The sequence below is a fragment of the Hoplias malabaricus genome, chromosome 9, assembly GCF_029633855.1.
Source record: "Hoplias malabaricus isolate fHopMal1 chromosome 9, fHopMal1.hap1, whole genome shotgun sequence".
Taxonomy (NCBI): Eukaryota; Metazoa; Chordata; class Actinopteri; order Characiformes; family Erythrinidae; genus Hoplias; species Hoplias malabaricus.
Genome location: NC_089808.1, coordinates 2,456,334 through 2,476,130, shown reverse-complemented (window position 1 = coordinate 2,476,130; position 19,797 = coordinate 2,456,334). Strand labels below are relative to the sequence as shown.

Sequence of the window (19,797 nt, the reverse complement as noted above, 5' to 3'; positions counted from 1 at the left end):
TAAATTAGAAATATAACAAGATAATGGACAGAACGCTTTTCTAGCAACTGTAGCAATAGTTTATAAATGTTCAGGTTTTCTTAGACGTCTGGGCACCCAGTTAGTACCACAGAAACGTTGTACACAAACGGTTTTTTGAATTGGCCTGGACGGCGAAAAAAGAGACGCCTAAATTTAGTAAGAAGAAACTACAGCCAATCGGCGGCGAGGGAACTGGGCTTTGTGTTGACCCAGCCTCCAGGTCTCTCACCAATGAATACACGCTTTATTTTTGAGGGACCCGCACACAGTCCAATGGTGGGGGGCAGATCTCGGCGTGAACTGCCCCTCCGGTAGTGGGGGTGGGCATTAGGGGGGTCATTCACACTCGCATTTTCACTCTGACGGCGTGTGTTGGAGGGGACGGGCAGCTGAGGTGAAGGAGTTGCCGGGCGATAGCACAGCACAACGGTTTGGGAGGAGGCTTTATTATTGTTATTACCGTTATAAGAGCGATTTGAGACGGTTTCCAATTTCACCGAACTGAAACAATTCCAGCACATGCGGTACCTGCGCTACCAGCCCGGCAAACTGAGGCAAAGGAGAGAGTTGGAGGTAGCTAACGTTAATTAGCCGCCGAGTTAACGTTAGCTGTTCGCTAACGACGTCTCTCTCTCTCTCTCTCAGCACACCGGCGTCCGACCCTCAGTCGGCAAACACAGCCGTGAGTATGGCCTTTACCTTCACTCTACACCGACATACACAGCGTTTTCTCAGAGGCAGCGAGCTAACGGTAACGCGTGACGCTCTATTCGACTTCTCGTTAGATGTTCGGTCCACCTTAAATAAACAGTGCCGTTACATTCAGGGATCTGTGTCCTCAGCGTTGTTATACAGAGTTCACACATGAAGCTGAACTCTGCTCCTTATTGAGATGCTTCCCTTCCACCTTAAATGAAGCACAATTTAAGGTGGAAAATGGAAATTAGAATTAGGATCCAATTTGAGCCTCACAGACTAGTGACCTGTTAGCTTACAGCACTGCTACACACACATATATCAACACATTATACATGTATAACATCATATCTAAACATGCAGGGGCCCTATTTGACTGTGATTACTATGCTAAGCATATTATTGGTCTGTCTGGCTAACGTGCGTAATACTGGCACGTCACAGTGTTAACGGCTTCATCGTTAAAGGTGGATCGGAGGATTGGAATAAGATACTGAGCTCCAGCCTCAGTTAATGTCAACTCCTGGCCGTTTGAGAGCTGTTAGCCCGTGGTTTCAAATTGTACAAACTGATGCAGCGTTTAAGGTGGAACGGCTTATAAGAAGCCAATAACAGCCTCGGTTGCTGTTGACACTTGGCGGATGCGTCGGTGCCGTTATCTAACTTAACCCTCTTTCTCATCAGCTCCCGAGGTCCCCGCTGCCCCTTCTCCCTCCATCCGGAACACTGGAAGTCCTCAAGCGGCCGGAGAGCGGCGGGGCGCCGGCAAAGCTGGGTCTGCTCCCGGACGCACTCAGCGGCGGGGCGCCGGTCACCATGGACGGGCTGGCGGTGGAGGTGCGCGGCTCTAATGGGGCCTTCTACAAGGTGCTGTACAGACATGTAAAACACACAGTACTCTAAGGGTGTTTTATTGTTATCACGACAAGCCACTTCACTATACTTTGTTCTAAGCATCGCTGCATCACAATTGGATAATTAAAGACAAATTAACAACCCCACTCTTTTTTACAGAAAGGGTATTATTAGTCCTGTGCATTTTAAACATGAAATAACAGACCTCAGAGTACATGCTGTATATCCGGCAGAGATCTTGCAATAATATATTTGGTATCACGTCCCCCCACGTCTCTTATTTCTAATCTTATTTAAGGCCCCCTCCTGAAGCTGCTTATCACTTTTCTGAAGTGTAAGATATACGTTTGGATGATTCTGAATCACTTGAGGTGAATGTGTGTCTGGTGGCCCTGTAGAAATGTGTAATAGCTGTTGTTTACAGCCGTAAATGTAATCACGAATATTGTGTGCCATTACAATAGACGTCTAATGACATTTGTATGATGTAGCACTGTTCTGACAACAGACACAGCAGCAGATCAAACGGCATATATTAATGATTCTTGATATCCTTAAGATTCTCATGAAATCATTGTATATCATGACAATGACGTTTTATAATCAGGAAAATAAATCAGATTGCCCTCCTGTTTTACAGAGGATTTATGTGGATTATTTGGTTAGAATTGTGAAAGTAATCTTCCTTTTCACGTGGAACGTAGACATCTATGCAGTAATGGAGGTTTGCTAGGTCCTGTATAGAGTGAGAAGTACAAGCCATGCACAGTATTTTATCAGAGATATAGTAAGAGGTGATTTTGAGAATCATTTTTGTGTTGTCATGGCCTTTGTGGAGAATATTGGTCACAGAATCTATTTGATATTTTATTCCTTGTCTGAAAACATACCGTTTAAAATGCAAACCACAAAAGCCCCCCACAATGTGGTGTTTGCTTAGTCACATAAAGACGGGGGATATTCTTTCTACTTTAAATGTTGCCATAAGCAGTGTGAAATGTCTTTTTGTCTCATCAGAATTGTTCATGGGGTGTCTACATCCATTTGACCAGTCACGGCTCCCTTTCGGGCCAGATTACGGTAGACTTGGAAATAACACCAGTCCAAGCTTTTCAAAAAATGAGGCTTGTTGTTTTTGTTATTGAAAATGTCTTCATCAGGTGGCCTATCACGTTCAGTGTTTGGTTATTCATTTCTCTACCAGTTTTCCCATTTTAACTACTCTATTGTGGTTCCAACTTGGGCCAGCGTGACTGAGGTGGCTTTGCTGTTAGCCACTTAGTTCTGATCCACGCGAGCACTGTTTTTAACATATGAAAATATGCTGTTCAGTGCTGTCAGAAACATGCCAAACCAGCAGGTGGCTCAACAATGTTAATTCTAAAGCCCTGTTGGCCTATCAGAAGTCTTATAAAACCAAAGCTATTCTGGCTTCATGTAACGTAAACAAAGGTGCTAATGACACGCACTCTGACGTCAAGCAAAACTACACAACAACATTGAAAACAAAGTTTCTAAATGTATTTTTTTCTTGATGGAGTTTTTAAATAAAAATCGGTGACCTAAAGCAACGTTTACATGTGGGTGAAAGGCCAGAACAAACAGAAGTTACGTTTTAACGTAAGTGTATGTGTGGAGAAGGTATACCTATCTATATTTACACTTATATAGCGCCTTTCTAGACACCCAAGGACGCTTTACAATCCACACTGCTCAGAACACTCAATCCACACACACACTGGTGAGAAGCGGCACAGCGTACTCTCAACCAGGAACGACCGTCCACCTGGAGGACTGCATCGGGCACTAGGGCTTCACCCAGGACAGAGCGCCAATCCATATCTGGGCTCACACTCATTCACTCACAAACAGACATTCATTCACATACTCACTCATTCACTCACACACCAGGACAGTTATTAGAGAAGCCAATTCACCTACCCTCCATGTTTTTGGAGCACCCAATGAGTACCAATGAAGTCATGCAATTTTAGAATCAATCCAAAACAGTCCTTTTATGATTTATCACGGCAGTTTTCACAATATCTGATTGTAGACTGGCACGTGTACTCTTAAGCTAAATTACAAGTGCATTACTCGGTTACTGTGTTCAGCACTAGGCTGTATGTATCTTTGTATTTTACAATAACGCTTTCTCTTTTGAGGTGCATGTTGCATCTAACAGTTTGGCACTGGCTCACATTTTCAGTCCTTGTGGATGAAGGGAGATGTACTCATGTATCTTTAGACTGGTTATGTAATAAGTTTTATGTTAGCTGTAGTAGTAATAGTGTTGCACAGCTTTTCGATCAGTGACTGAAGGTTTAATTCTGATGGACGAGAGCAGGTGGGAGAGGAGCAGGTGATATTAGGCCTGACACTCAACACTCTTCGAAACCCCCCACCCCCACATCTCTGCTGCTCAGTCACATCCCCACCACTGAACTGAGTGAATCCAGTTCCAATCTACAATAATAACTACTCAATTTATACCATTATATCAATTTATAACTATTCAATTAACATCACTGTTCTCCAGTACGCACTCTGTTGTTTTCCATATTTTGGTAGTATTTTTTTTTTCTTTGTTCCTAAACAGTAAATAGGAAAAATAAAAGTAGCCAACACACCACGACACATTTTAGGTCGGGGTTTCCTAGGGCTAATTGCCCTTCAGCCCCGTATGGTGGTTGGACAGAAAAGGTAGCCATGTGGCCAGGCATCTCTGCTGCTGATTCGTCCGTCAGTGCCTGTGCAGCCCTTCCTTGCTGTTCTTAGATATGAGACTAAAAAGGTTTGGATAGGTTTTCAGTGGGTTATTGAGAGGGACATGCTGAAGTGCTCTGTTACTCCAGCATGTGATGTTCCATTGTCTCATTGTGGCAACTGTAATGCATGTGGTTTTGTAAAAGGTGAACTATTTTGCCACATATTGGATTAGTTTAATTCATAGGACTGTATTTGTGAAATAAATTTGCATGTATTTAAGGCTCATACAAGCTGTTATTTAAACATTTATGTTGCTTTGAAGAACAGAACTTGAGGTACAATTCTTATTTAAGAAATTAAACCGTGTCTTGGTAGCTATTTAGGACCAGTATTCATGTTATAATTGGTTGTCAGTACTTTAGATGTTTGAGGGCTCGGTATGTACCATCACTAATAGTGCATATGTTGTATCTGACCATTTTGTTTCCCCAAATAAGATGCTAATTTTTCAAGAGGTTTGGGTGGTGTGGTTTTGGTTTAGAATCTTTCTCTCTCTCTCTCTTACCCTGATTCCCTGTTCTTTACTACAGTGTCATGCTGCCAGTTCTGTCACTCAACCTGGGTGGTAGTGCTGTGAAAGTAGGAGGAATGTTCTAATGGATTTGTAGGGTAGTGTGATGAGTGGAAATGGGGGTTCATGAAGGGGTACCTCACTCAGTCTCTTCTTAACTTGGGCAAGTTGTCCTAATAGATATTTATCTTTCACCAGTGGTCACATGCTATATTGCAGTGTTTCAGTTTCCATTCATTGGGACACAAGTTTGGTGTCTGTGGGGTCCCAACAGGGGGAACTCTCTTGAGAACATGGATGTCTATAAATATGAAGAGAGTCCTGCACAACGGCTCTCCTTATCTATTTAAATGACACATTCACTGCTGCCTTTTATATCAGCCATTGGATGATTTACTGATTAATTGCTTGATGGATTTTTGTGCTAGCAGTGTTGAGAGATAATAAGATTTTGCTTGTTATTCAATGTGGTGTATTTCTTTTACAGAGTATTATTATTTATGATTTATTTTGGTTATTGTTGAAATCTAAATAAAATTTCCTTCAGGGAAAGGTTTTTTTTTTTTTACTTTTTACATATATTAACTGCTTGGCTGTGTTTGTTAGACATTTATTTTCCTATATAACCTTTAGCCTTATAATGAAAGCTTGGAGTGTTACAGTCAGCAAAGTTTATCATTCTCAATTTATTTTCTTTGTGTTCTTTCAGGGATTTGTCAAAGATGTCCATGAAGACTCCCTCACGATAGTCTTTGAAAACAAGTAAGTTCACATGAGTTCTATGGTCTCAGCTAGATAACCAAACAGAGGCTACCTGTGCAAGCAGCCAAAACCACAGTGTCACAATGTACACGAATATTAACGGTAATTTCCATTGTGTTATGAATCTCCAAAACCTGTGTCACACCTTCCTTTGCGTCATTGTCCCTCTCTCTCTCTCTCTGTCTCTTTGTCTTTTTACGTTTCACTCTCACACTCGGCACCTGTGCTAGCCTCCAGACAGCTGCCAAGAACCTGTTTATAGTTCCACTACTCTTTCCTAACTCCTGTCCCTTTCTCGATCTGTCTGCCCTCTGCTACCAGATCCCTTAGTAGTCTTACGTCCTTCTCTCTTTTCTGTCATTTCTTGCAGTTGTCCCCACAGTCTCTTTCTCTCTCTCTCTGACTCTATCTCTCTCCATAAGGGAGAGCTAGAAATAGCTGTATGAGGTATGTGGATAAGGGAGAAGTGTGATGCCCCTACCATTCTTGGGAGGGTTCCTTTTACCCACTTATGACTCTTACTACTGCAGTCATACGGATATGTCTTGGTATGACTATGTCGTCATTTTATACACAAGATGTTATGATAAATCTATACTAATGTAATTATTTTAATAAGAATGCACAATGATTATCATATCTGTTCCAGCTTGTTGAATTAATGAAGCAATGTATGCTGTAGAATTTCATAACCCTTAATGTGACTGCTTTTGTGGTCAGTTCAGTTTATTCGTAAAATCTGAAAACCAAACTATTTACATTGTGATAAATCAAATGAAGGATTTTGTAAGTGAAATGTTACATGTTTCCTGACTGTATTTGGTGTGCATTTCTTTCTGTTGTGTCTAATAGCTGGCAGCCAGAAAGGCAACTGCCATTTAGCGATGTACGGTTGCCACCCCCAACTGACTACCACAAGGACATTGGAGAGGGAGAGGAAGTAGAGGTAAGTCTCACCCTAAAATTTCCTGCCTTTGACAACACCTGTAATTCTCACATCTCTGCTTATACTTATGGACACCAGCTTGTTACAAATTTGGTTTGGACCTTGACCATTCTTGTGAATGGCAAGCTAGAGCAGTTGCCATTTTGGAAATGCTGTTAAAAAGACCATATGGCCACTTAAACACTTGCTGCTTTTGATTTTACCTGAAGATCATATTTGCAGCTGCTGTTTTGGTTTTGGCTTTTCTTCGTGGATGGCAGATGCTGCAAATATTTTGTTTATTACTCACTAAAACAGCGCACCCAGATTTGTGTTCATTTTCTGGTCTCTTACACACACACACACCAGTGATTAAACAGTAACCACTGTGGTTAACCACAACCTTCTCTGATCTTTGGCTCTGTGTGCAACAGATCTTAACTGCAAAGTCCATAATAGAATTATTCAACTATATGAAAGCATCAGCACTCCTAAATTTCTGTCGTTAACGAAACTTAAGCAATACCTATTTAAAATAAAGCTGTATTAGTAAATCAATTATCTTACTACCTTTCTTGACATGAACGTGGCCCTATGGACGGATATGGCATTAAATACAAACAAACTAACTTTGGGTCTGTGCTGTGTGTCAGGTATACTCCCGAGCCAACGAGCAGGAACCATGTGGCTGGTGGCTGGCGAGGGTGAGGATGATGAAGGGTGAGGTGAGTCAGACTGATGGGACAGGGGTGTGGGACTGTGTGCGTGGTTTATTCAGCTGTAGAAGTCACAAGCTGGTTTCTTGCAGCCAGTTGTAACTCTTCTCTATTGTGGACAGAAAATGTAATTGCCGTAGTGCTGATATTGCAATGAAATGCTCACCAGTGTCATGTCTGGAGGAGAGCCTGGTGCTGGTTCATATGTTGTCAGCCCTGGATAGCTGGGTATCATTATTGATATTTCCTTAAAGGCTAAGCACCACTTAATGGACCTCCATAAATATTCCACATTATTGTAGTTACTGACAGATATAAGTATGAATTAAAATGAAAATAGCTGCTTAATTTGCTTTAAAACTGACAATTTTATTAAATTGATGGAAAAACCCGAGCTCTCTACGGAAATTCTCGAACGCAACCGTGACGTCACTGGTGGACAACAGCCGAACAACGCCGCGGTAAAACACCGTTATGACTGACTGTTATGACAGTATCTAGCTAAATAACCAACATTATTCATGACAATAGCCTAGCAATAAGCTAAACTCAAATTTAGAGGTACCGTTATTCTTGTAAATATGATCGAAGTCGAACTCGAATTCATCCGACACTATAAACCTCCGTAATGCAGCTACGTAGCCGAGTATAATCTGAGCACCGAGTTTAGCGAGTCAAGCTAACGTTAACTAACACCAACTAAAACAGGCGAAGTGAGTGTCCTCACCCTGTTTACCTCCATGTTACAGAGGCTCTTGAACACCTTTCGTTGGTGTCCTTACATGCCCATATTGTTGGAAAAGCGCCAGTGAAATGAGCTACAGATAACGGAGTGAGCGGACGGTCCTTTCCAAAGTGTCCGTTTAAAGTGAACAAATTTAGTCCGTGTTCTGGATATTTTGGGATCTTTGGGCCATTTGTTCACAGATGTCCCACTGTACATTGAATGATTGCAGCCAAAAACAACACACCTTTTCCTCATTGTGCATTAAATTAAGTGCAGCTTCTAGAGTTGTTGTCCGCCATCTACGTCACAGGCAAGACACTGTTTTAAACCTTATTCCTTCAATTAGTAAGAAATAACATGTTTTCTGACTATCAATAAACACAAGTTAGGAACTCAAATTCCACTGTATTTATTTGTTTGACACTTTCATAGAGCTGCTGCTTAGCCTTTAAAAGGAAACAAGAGAAAATAGTTGTATTATTGTTGAAACCACATTTTAATCTTCTACTAATTCCTTCTGGTTAGGACCTTAAAGTATTAGAAAAATGCGCGTTGCAATATTTTTCTGCACTATACGTAGTTTTACCAGATGTCAATAGCTCAGTTTGGAAAGAATGAATAGTTTCAGAATTATTATTGTGTGATAGATCAGACGGGCTACACTTGTATATTACTGAACCATGCATGTTTTTCTATTTGTACCAAGCAACAAGAAGTTGAATGACATGTTTGATTCAGTTTGCATCACTTGATGTAATATGTCTTGCGATATCAAATATTACAATATGCAGAAATGGAGTTAGGCAGGACTAAGCTCGGCTTACTTGACTTTGTTTCTGTGGCAGACCTCGTCACTTAATATGTTTACTTCACTGACCCCAATAAAGTATTAAGACACTGCCAACCAGCGCATTCTGCTTCTAAAGCCCAAATGGGATTGGGGTACTTTATCGAGGGGGGGTGGGAACGTTTTACACTTCTACACAGTGATAACTCATACACCCAGACTGCATTAAAATTAACAAAGGATGTGTAATGGAGTCAACTCGCTAGTATTTTTAAGCCTCTATAAGTGGCATGTGGACTCTCCTGCTTCATGTCACTAATGGATCTCTTTCGCCAGTCTAGCAGTTTTTACACTGGGGCAGGATAGAATGCTTGTCCTCAGTACTGGGGTTCAACATAGCATATCAACATAGTATACCACGGTTCATTGTCTCTCTGCTCTTGACCAGTCCTGGGGCATTCAAGCCCATGCTAACTTTAGGGATTTTGTTTTCAGTAGTTCTGTTACTAGTGCTTCACTACGGACTCCATATTGTTTACACTGTCATGGTAATATCGTGTCAGTAATTTTGCTGTTTGACCTGGCCTTGCTGCTAAGATTTATTTTCTTTGTAACTTTTAAACATCATTAACTTTAAAACTGCAGTACTGTGTAAATATATATTGAACATACCCTGGGTAAGTGTTTATTCCTTGGTATATCCTTAAATGTAAAGTAAGTTCTAAAAGGCACAATGGCTTTAAACCTGAATCCCATCTAAAAAGGCATATCATACTCACGGCTGATTTGTGCTTTGGCCGGATCAACCCTAAGGCCTGAGATGGGAATACTGATTGGCAGTGTTTCAAGCCTTTTGGGGGAACATCTTAGCCTAATAGCACAGATACATGCTGCTTTGACCCAATTAATCCAAATCTTAGATTCTGACTTCACATGTGGGAGCAAATTTACACACGCTTTAGTGTTGAATCAGGTGGAGGAATATGACCATGTTTAGCATCAGCTCTTTACTGATTACCATTGTAAGGTCTTGGACGGTGTGTGTTTTGTGGGGTGTTTTTCCTCCTCCCTTCTCCACTCTGTATACATTTTTGTATGATTTCAGTGAACAGGTCAGATTGTGCATCCATGTAAATGTATGTATCCCAATGCAGCATTCTCAGGCCAGTTCTCAGCATGTTGTATAATACTTAATTTATCAGGCCAATCACAGTGCCCGAATTATAAGGTGTGTGTGTGTATGCTCCTGTTAACTTTTCTGCAGCATGCCACCTTTTATTAATAAGGACCAACTCATTTTTGATTGAAAATACTTTGGACATCACTTAGGTCTGTGTTTAGTACAGGTTAGAAAACTCTCAGCAGTTTGACACAAATCACTATGGAAATGTGGCTGTTGAAGGTTCAGTGCACACTAAGCATGCTTCAAAAGATGTGTATGTACAATGTACATTCACTCATCTACAATATGTAACAGGTTTAATACATTTACAAAGGGATTTGAGGGGAAAAACACACCCAGGCCTGTCATAACAATTGCATTTATCAACTTCTGATACAATATGTAGCCATTTCCTCTAATATTTGTCAGCCTCTATCAACAATTGTTTGTTTACATATAAAGGAACATCTTCAATATTTTAGCCACTTTTTTTTTTTGAGGGGGTTGAGGCTCCCCCTCCTCTCTGCCCTTTCTGTTTGAGAGCTGTTATGTATTTTTATATTTCAATGTCTCAATTTAAACATTTTACTAAACATATATAGCTTCTGCAACTGCATTATTATTCTATTAGATTAGATTCAAATCAACATTTAGAATCAACAAAATGCAGTTTGGCATCTAACCAGAAGTGCAATAAACAGCAAGTGGAGGGTATAGAGATATGTGGGTAGGATAGGTGAATGTATTATTGAATGTATAGTATACACGATATACAGATAGGTGTGCTACAGACATGTATATATTAAGTGCCATGATGTATGGATGTGTGCATCTTAAATTATGTACAGTACAGTTTGAGCACAATATACAGTAGGATGTACAATGTGATGCTATTGTGGTACAGCCTATATTCAGGAGGAGACATGGGGGAGGGGGTTAATGGGCTGACCAAGTTCAGTAAGGAACAAGCTGTTGCTTAGTCTGCTGGTTTCATCATTATTAGTGGCACAAAATGGTCTTAAAATGACAATATCATTTGATGTTTACTTCTTATATCCACAATAAAAGGCTAAATAACAAGTCTGAATGCATCTGCTGACATTCTTACAAAGATCATATTAATGGTAACACTGTAGACTGTGTCTAAGAACAAACACCATATCAGCTGTAAACTGTAGGAAACGAGTTTATATTTTCATATAAAACAGCAATGTTAAATAGAAAGAAAGAATAATTAAAGGGGAAAAGTGCACGGAAGAATCTTCAAAATTAAATTTGCGAAAGAGTGTGTGAAAGAGATGTAATGACATTGTCTTTGTTTGTTTTTTTTAAACTCCCTCAGTTCTATGTGATTGAGTATGCTGCATGCGACGCCACATACAACGAAATAGTCACTTCAGAGCGAATACGGCCAGTCAACCCCAACAGCCCCTCCTCTCGCAACACCTTCTACAAAGTAACCATTGCTGTGCCTGAGGATCTCAAAGAAATGTGAGTGACGTTCTTATGCTCACACACACACACCCTATATCTGATGGTATTCTGGTGATTATTGATGGGGTAGAAGAAAAGGGTTAATTTAAACTGCCATAATGTATTTTTAAAATGGTTTCTTATATTTGGCAGCTGTTTAAATGACAACATACACAAAGACTTTAGGAAAGCAATCGGAGCCAGCTGCATATTCTACAACAATTCCATAAATGAACTGGTTGTACTGGTGAGCATATCTTTTTTTCCTTTACCTGTTATTCATGTTTTAATTAATTATATATAAATATATTTTAACTATGCAGTAATGTAACAAAATTTGCTCTTTCTCTTCAGTCCACGAATGAGTCCACAGTAAAGCGTGCAGGTCTACTGAGCGACATGCACTTCCGCAGCATCCGCACTAAACTCATGCTCATGTCGCGTAATGAGGAGGCCACCAAACACTTAGAGGTACACCTACTTATAGTTCAGCATGTAAAATGCCAAATGAGTGTGTGTTTGTGTATGCCTTGCCCTGGCGGATTCACTGTGTACAGTGGAACCTCTACTAACGAACTTTCCAAGATATGAACCGGACATTTGAATATTTTTTGCAACCACCAACGAACCACGACTCTAGAAATGAACCCAAGTCTCCGCCGAGCCGGCGGCTGGAAATGGCCACTGACCCCAATAGGCGAGTCTCCCAGCGCCCAGACTTGAGTGAGCTTTTAAGATTAGCACATTGTGGCTTTAGCAATTTAGCATTAGTGTAAATAGCAGACATGGAAATTCGTGCTAAGTTAAGCCGTATCTACGCTTCGTCTCCCCACATTCACCGCCTACTCTCCGTTATTCCCCCCACCCCCCACCTCCCGTCATACAGCCAGTGCCTGTGTTACTCCTCCAGCCAGTCGTCACGTCTTCAAGGTAGCGATGTGTAACCACTTACAACTTTATTATTTCTTTTTTATTACTGTTTCCACTGTATTTCTCTTTTTAGTAACGCTACATGTATTTTTTTACTAATTTGAGAGTGTTGTAAACATAGATCAGTGCAAAAAGGGTGACTTTCGGGGCGGGGGCTGGAACACATTAATTGCTTTTCCATTATTTTAAACGGGGAAAATTGACTCGAGAAACTGACTTTTCCACTTACGAACCGGGTCACGGAACGGATCAAGTTCGTAGGTAGAGGTTCCACTGTGTATTGTGTTGTCAGAACGTCACAATACTAGATAAGCTCATCAATTAAAATGGATATCAGGTTTGCAGCATCTACAGCGATTACAATATTTTTTGCAAATGCTACGAGATCTGCATTATATCTATAACTTTTTAACGTCCCATACTGGAATATGCTGTCGGATTAAACATAAATTAAAAAGTAATCGTAAAATAACATCTCTCCTGTCTCTTGTTTGTGTCACAGACAAGTAAGCAGCTGGCATCTGCCTATCAGGAAGAGGTGCGAGTTCGGGAGGATCTGATGGGTTTAGCGATCGGCTCCCATGGTGCCAACATACAGCAGGCCCGCAAGGTCCCCGGTGTTACTGCAATTGAACTTGAGGAAGAAAGCTGCACCTTCAGGATCTATGGGGAGGTGTGTTCTTATAAGGGAGAAAAGTAACTACAGCTTTATTTCTGACTTGGTGTCTCTGAACATTTGTTAAACGCTAGTGTCAGATCTTATTGGAGATATGTTTTGTAAAACTATGATGTGCCTTTCAGAATATGGGTCCGATGTTATGTGGTAATGACTGTGTTGGCCATTGCTGAAGTTGATAGATTATACAGCCTTTCCTGTAACTTAATTTGATGCAGTCTCTTGTTCAGTGTCATGCATGTGAAGGGGACTTACTATTTCTGCCATGGGGCAGTTTAGAATTCAGAATAACCCCTGTATCTCCACTGTTTAGACCCCAGAAGCTGTGAAGCAGGCCAGAGTGTATTTGGAGTTTAAGGAAGACTCATTCCAGGTACCCAGGAATCTTGTAGGTAAGTCCCATGCCGTCTTCTTTTAGAGTAACTGAGCGCTACAGCTGGCGATCATTTAGAATGAATTTAGAGCAGCCAGACATCATGGAGCTCTGTAACCTATAAGGTTTAATATAGTGGTGTAAGTTTAGAGCTTCTCTGAAACCTCTTTGCGAGTATTTCACTATTAATAATGTTCTATTTCACAAAACGCAGGCAAAGTTATCGGCAAAAGTGGCAAAATCATCCAAGAAATTGTGGACAAATCGGGAGTGGTACGAGTTCGGATCGAAGGGGACAATGACAAAAAGCTGCCCAGGGAGGAGGTAGGCAGGCAGGCGTCTGGCAGTGCAGACACTGTCGACAGCCAAGAGGTGAATGAACTGCTTACCCAGTACTCCAATACCCTTCCCTCACTACATCACCTAGTAGTTTAGAGAGACAGAGAATTTAATGTCTCTTTTAATGGGTCAAAACTACACAATGTAGACATTACATTGTGTTTATTATTTGTAGTCAGTTTTTATCTGTTACATTCAGTGTTTGTCCTAATATGTATATATGCTTACTAGTGCTTTTTTTCCTCCCTTTCTTTTTCTTTTTTTCTCTCTTTCTGTTTCTTTGTCTTTCTCTCTCTTTTTCTCTTTTTCTCTTTTCCTTTCTCTTTTTCTCTCTTTCTCTCTGTTTCTTTGTCTTTTCTCTCTCTCTTTTTTTTCATTTTCTCTCTTTCTTTTTCTCCCTTTCTTTCTCTCTCTCTCTATCTGCCTTTCTTTCTTTAGGGCATGGTTCCATTCATCTTTGTAGGAACCAAGGAAAACATCAGTAATGCCCAGGCTTTGTTGGAGTACCATGTGGCCTACCTGCAGGTTAGCCAGTGGTCCAGATACTCTGTCATTATACATTTGTACTTCCCACAATTTTCTCACTAAAGGGTTTTGCATTTTAAAAAATGTAATCCTTATCCATATTCAAACCAGGCTATGTTTCATTGAGACTTTGGTTTAACTGCAAGGTCAGGAGTTAAAAACAGCCAGTATTTAAATACCCCCTTAATTTCAAATGAGTTACTTGGGAGTTTATATCACGTGTAATCAGTGTATATACTTTGATTTTGGGCAGCCATGTTAGACTCACTGAAGTGTAGTAAATTGTAGTAGTTGAAATGGCAGCTCTTTTTAGACACCTGACCTCCTCCTCCTCATGGAAAGCTGCTGATCACACCTCTCTCTCCTTAACCACAAAATATAGCTAATAATAGATTTTATGCCCCTGCCAGGGGTACTTAAGGGGTGGGGGTTGTTTGAGGGGATGGATTTCAGCCTGTTTGGCCCTCAGCTTCTAAGAATAGGCCCTTAGTCCCCTCCACTAGCTTGCACCGCTCCCTCCTTTAGCCTTCAGCTGTTTGAACGAGGCAGCTGTCACATTCTATGTTGACGTTGCCTCTTTGACACACACTCTGCTGCACATGCCCCTCCTACTAAATACACTACCCCCGTTCCCTTTACTAAAAACCCACCTTTATTGTGAATATACTTTGTAATTTCACCTGAAGCTTAACCACTTTCTTTTGAGGTTCAAGCTGTGTATCACTTATAGACATGTCTCCACTATGGACTACTATATTTCTATCTAATCTATACTTGTGTAATGACCAAGCCCCATTGTGTTATTCTTTCTACCTATTTCCTTCTTCACTGATAGGAGGTGGAGCAGTTACGTCTCGAGCGGCTGCAAATTGATGAGCAGCTTCGTCAGATTGGTGTGGGTTACCGTGCTCCACCGAGCCGCACTGGAGCGGCCGGGACAGCAGAACGGGAGAGGGGCTACCTTACAGATGAAAGTAGCAACTCTCTCCAGGCATCACGCACTTATGGAGGACGCGGGCGTGGGCGCAAGACCAATGCATACTCTAGTTATGGTGAGGTTTATATCTTGAAGGCACATTTTATTCATTAATTTTCTGAAACTGCTGCTCAGGGTTGCATTGGTTGTCTACCCAAAACCAAATGCCTAAAATGGCATTTCTGTTCCTTTTGCAACTAGTGTCAACACATCAATTCCCCAACCAATAAGCGCTCATGGCACACTAAGGTTTTGTCTTTAATGCTTTGCCTGTTTGTCCATAAAGGAACAAACTCTGAGATGTCCAATGCATCTGAGTCAGAGGATCTGGTGGAGCGAGAGCCCAGGCCCCGGGGTGTGGGAGCTGAGGAGAGGGGCTCCAGGAGAGGAGGTCGTGGCCGAGGATCCAGTACAGGCCGGGGGAGAGGAGGCCCAGGAACTCGCAGCACCAATACAATTAGCTCAGGTGCCTACCTTAGTCTTTTCTTGTCATATTTTTTTTTTAAGGCTTTTGCTTTCCTTGCCTGCCCAAGGGTGTAGATTTGGACAGTATAGACATGTCTCTATACATCAATCCAGTGACTACTGACTTGTCCCTTCAATTATTTTCCATGAAATACAATACAAAGGTCCGTCTAGTTAATGTTTGTGGTACAAACAGTTAAGATCTCGTCCTCTACTCCGAGTCCCGCCTCCCAAACCCATGCTGTTTCTTCTGTGACAAACCATGCCTTAAAATGTCACATTGTGCCTCTATATTTCTGTATGCAGTGTAGAAGAGTAGTTGAATAGTTGAAGCCTGTCTACCTGCTTTTATACAACGACAACTTTCATTCTGTCAGCAGTGTTTAGGGATCCTGACAGTAACCCTTACTCCCTGTTGGAGGGTGAGGGCGATTTGGGTGGAGACACGGATGTCAGCGAGGGCATGGCTGGCAATGAGCGCAGGAGACGTTCCCGTCGTCGCCGCAATGACCAGGAACCCAGCATAATGGACGCGGCCGCCAATGAATCGGACGGCCAGGCAGCTGCTAGTGAAAACGGACTGGGTAAGAGGTGGATTTTTATGAATTTGAGGTGATCAACCTTCAGAAATACCTTTTACAAAATGTACTTAGTCAAGCATGTTCCCGTACTGTTTTTCAGAAGATGATGGTAAGCCTCAGCGACGCAATCGAAGCAGGCGCCGCCGTAACCGTGGCAACCGTCTTGAGGGAGGTTCTGCCAGCCGCGACAGGCAGCCAGGTGAGAGGCCAGGTTTCGAGATTGTTTGTAGAAATGTATATGACTTCTTGTCTTTTAAAGATTGATTATATCATATCAGTATTAGATATCTGTTCTTGTTCCAACCTGCCGTGGATGAGAGATGATTGATTTTCCTTCCCCCCCCTCTCTCTCATTTACTGTTGCAGTTACTGTGGCGGACTTCATCTCTCGAGCCGAATCTCAGAGCCGACAAAACCTTCCAGTGAAGAAAGATGAAACACAGCATGCCTCCCTTCCCAAGGTACCAAACGAACAAAAATATTGTGTGTTTCACATTAAGCGGCACGGTGGCGCAGCAGGTAGTGTCGCAGTCACACAGCTCCAGGGGCCTGGAGGTTGTGGGTTCTATTCCCGCTCCGGGTGACTGTCTGTGAGGAGTTGGTGTGTTCTCCCTGTGTCCGCGTGGGTTTCCTCCGGGTGCTCCGGTTTCCTCCCACAGTCCAAAAACACACGTTGGTAGGTGGATTGGCGACTCAAAGTGTCCGTGTGTGTCTGTGTTGCCTTGTGAAGGACTAGCGCCCCCTCCAGGGTGTATTCCCGCCTTGCGCCCAATGATTCCAGGTAGGCTCTGGACCCACCGCGACCCTGAACTGGATACGCGGTTACAGATAATGAATGAATGAATGTTTCACATTATTTGGTTTCCAGTTAGTCTTTCACTGCACAATTATGTACATAATTTACCTCTTCATAAGTATGTTAACCAAAACCATGCAGGGAAAAATTCCTGTTGTTTAATTCAGCATCTGTCAACAGGAGAATGGCACTAGTGTGAAGACGGAAGAGCATGTCACCTCCAAACGTTCCCCAAGCAATGGTGTGGCACCGTCCGGGGAGGCTCTGACCCTGGTGAATGGCGTCTCGTAAAGGGGGAAAAACGCAAAACATCGTCTCACCCCTCAAGACCCACGTCTAGAGCAAGACACTACGGCGATCTGTCCCTGCTTGCATTTACGTAAACCTTTAAACAGACGAGTGAAAATCAACTAAAAATCTTGAATACGAGATTACAAGGAGAAAAGATACAAAAAAAAAATTGACAAACGCATCTACTTAAAAACACATAACAGTGTATGTTTATCCTATCTATCAGTACTTAGTGCTTATTTAAGACAAGCTTGCCAAAAAAGAGCTGGTGGATATGATTTGAAAATCTGACATGAACACAGGACGTGACTCTTTCTTTTGATTCTTGGAGAAACGGTTCTGTTATTGTTTTGTTTTGTTTGTGTTTTTTTTTTTTTTTTTGTTTAATTGTCATTGTCTTTGTTGGTTTGTGTTTTGTTTTTTTTGAAAGGGGGGGGGGGTGTTTTTTGTTGGTCCCCCCTCCAAATCACGGGGGTGGGATACCGATCGCACTCCCAGAACAGATGCATCTCTGAAACAGTGTTAACGGCGAGGGGAGGAGCTAGCCGAGAGGCGGCTATTGTAAGGTGGAGCCTCTCATGACTGACAGCTGAGGCTTTGTTTGTTTGAGACGGGCGAGTAAAAGGAGAGAAATTGTGCCTTGAATTTGGAGGGGGAAATAAACTTGAGGATTCTGTTTTTAGGTTTTTTTGTGCCATTTTTATATTATTTTTACTTTGTTTCATTTTTTTTTTTTGTGTAAGAAGGCAGAGAAAATAATCAAAGGGTTATGCTTGAAGAGGAAAAGGATGAAAAGAGAATCGAATACTAATGCCAAACATGAAATTAAGAACGCTCATCCATTGTAGGGGTCATGTATTGGACGGCGTTTATTGTGTGTGTGTGTGTGTGTGTGTGTGTGTGTGGGTGCGCGCGCGTGTGTTTGAGTGTTTGTACATGTATTAGCAGTGCAGCCATAGAATATCATTTGGGAGAAATGTTACATGGACCCTATATACAAGGAGTAAGGGATGTAGACCCTCCAGAAAAACCACAAACAGAGAGAGTGTCCACCTCTGTCTGTTCTGGGGCTGAAGGGCATGGTTGCATTGGAAACAGACTGAACCACAGCTAGACAGGCTAACGGTTACACACTTACAGTCCCAGAGTGCTAGTCTCAAACTGTTCTGAAATCTAAACTTTAGTGCCTCTAACCTCCCCCCCCCCTCCTTTTAAATCCACCACTGTTTCTGGGAGAAAAATGGAGTGTGGAAACCAAGTGTGTGAGAGTGATGAAAGCAATGCATACATCTTCGGTTTACTACCACAGTAGAATGTGGTGTGTACACTCTGCCCATTGAGGGATAGTGAAGGTGACGTCTCCTGTGTTGCCCCCTTCTGAATGGGGTTGGTTTTTACACACTAGTGGTCATGAAGGCACATATTGCGGGGGAATAGCACAGCCTCAGAAAGGTTGAGAGCCACACGCGCACATGCACCGTGTATGTGAATATACAGTACACTCCAGCGTTATCACTACATCCTGAGTCTCTTGGCGAGGAGTTTGAACATAGTTTCCACAATGTGGCGCGGAGGCCATGCGAGACCGCGCTGTTTAAACTGAACAAGATGTCTGTTGCGTTCCTGATTGTTACAGTTGCTAAAGACGCAGCCGGGAGACCGGTGTCTCTCCACTGGCTCTTGCTGTTACTGTCATCTTGGTTCTGCTCTCAGACTTTACTTTTTTTTTCTTTCTTTTTTTTTCTTTTTTTTTTTTTTTTTCACATCATAGAAAAAAAATGAATAAATTGAAGTGAAATAAATTATTTCTGGAATGATCTATTTATTTTATTTTTTTTTTTTAATTAAATGATTACAGATTGTCTTCTGGACAGACCCTGGATTAAGTGATGGACATTGAAGCTTTCTTAAAATTTCAGTTGGGTTCAGTCTGCTGTGAGCACAAAGTTGAATGGAGTTTCAGTTTCACTCAAACCATGTTTATTAAACATTCTTATTCTATATTAAATCCAGTTAGTCACATGGCATTCCTATTTATTTACAAAAGACCAGAAGGAATCAGGAAACTAATAGTGTTATGAATTTAAAATGAGGTGGAAAAACAAGTTGAAATGTTTACTGTGATGTGACGTGGTAGTACACTATTTCAGTGAGGGGGAAATAAAAAAAAATAATGTATATACATTTTACAAAACATTTCACCTTGTCTATAGATGGGAGTTTTATGACCATGAAAAATGCAATCAGAATTAAGGGTGGGTGATTATAGCCTGAAAATAATATCACAATTTCAGGGTAGTTTGGCAATATTATTTGCAATATGAACAAAATATAAATATACACCAAAAAATACAGTGAAAAAAACTGTGCATATAAACAGTAAATGCAAAACATACAAAAATGACCCTTAATGCTTTATATTCATTCATTATCCATAATAC

The 19,797-nt window shown here is 41.4% G+C and overlaps 1 protein-coding gene across 4 annotated transcripts; it reads left to right on the top strand.

Annotated features, from left to right (window-relative positions):
- The first annotated feature begins 368 nt into the window (after positions 1–368).
- fxr2 (FMR1 autosomal homolog 2) lies at positions 369–19,259 on the top strand. 4 transcript variants are annotated; one of them, XM_066681426.1, is made up of 19 exons: positions 369–594; positions 667–703; positions 1,402–1,584; positions 5,562–5,614; positions 6,467–6,560; positions 7,193–7,264; positions 11,274–11,422; positions 11,558–11,651; positions 11,759–11,875; positions 12,837–13,007; positions 13,324–13,402; positions 13,598–13,755; positions 14,161–14,247; positions 15,083–15,299; positions 15,510–15,689; positions 16,066–16,272; positions 16,370–16,468; positions 16,636–16,730; positions 17,246–19,257. In XM_066681426.1, the coding sequence occupies exons 3-19, from the start codon at positions 1,534–1,536 to the stop codon at positions 17,354–17,356; spliced, it is 2,034 nt and encodes a 677-aa protein (XP_066537523.1). In that variant the 5' UTR covers positions 369–594; positions 667–703; positions 1,402–1,533; the 3' UTR covers positions 17,357–19,257. The 4 variants fall into 4 exon arrangements, with proteins under 4 accessions (XP_066537523.1, XP_066537525.1, XP_066537526.1 ...); XM_066681428.1 differs by having other exon boundaries at positions 369–703; positions 13,598–13,707; positions 17,246–19,259; XM_066681429.1 differs by having other exon boundaries at positions 369–703; positions 13,598–13,707; positions 16,069–16,272; positions 17,246–19,258.
- The last annotated feature ends 538 nt before the right edge of the window (positions 19,260–19,797 follow it).

What these genes read in the sequence shown, in the direction of transcription:
- fxr2 (XM_066681426.1), top strand. Translation starts at nt 1,534, where the DNA reads ATGGACGGGCTGGCGGTGGAGGTGCGCGGCTCTAATGGGGCCTTCTAC. An exon ending in TGAGGATGATGAAGGGTGAG is followed by an intron (nt 7,265 to 11,273) that starts GTGAGTCAGACT and finishes AAACTCCCTCAG; the next exon opens with TTCTATGTGATTGAGTATGC. An exon ending in ACACTGTCGACAGCCAAGAG is followed by an intron (nt 13,756 to 14,160) that starts GTGAATGAACTG and finishes TTCTTTCTTTAG; the next exon opens with GGCATGGTTCCATTCATCTT.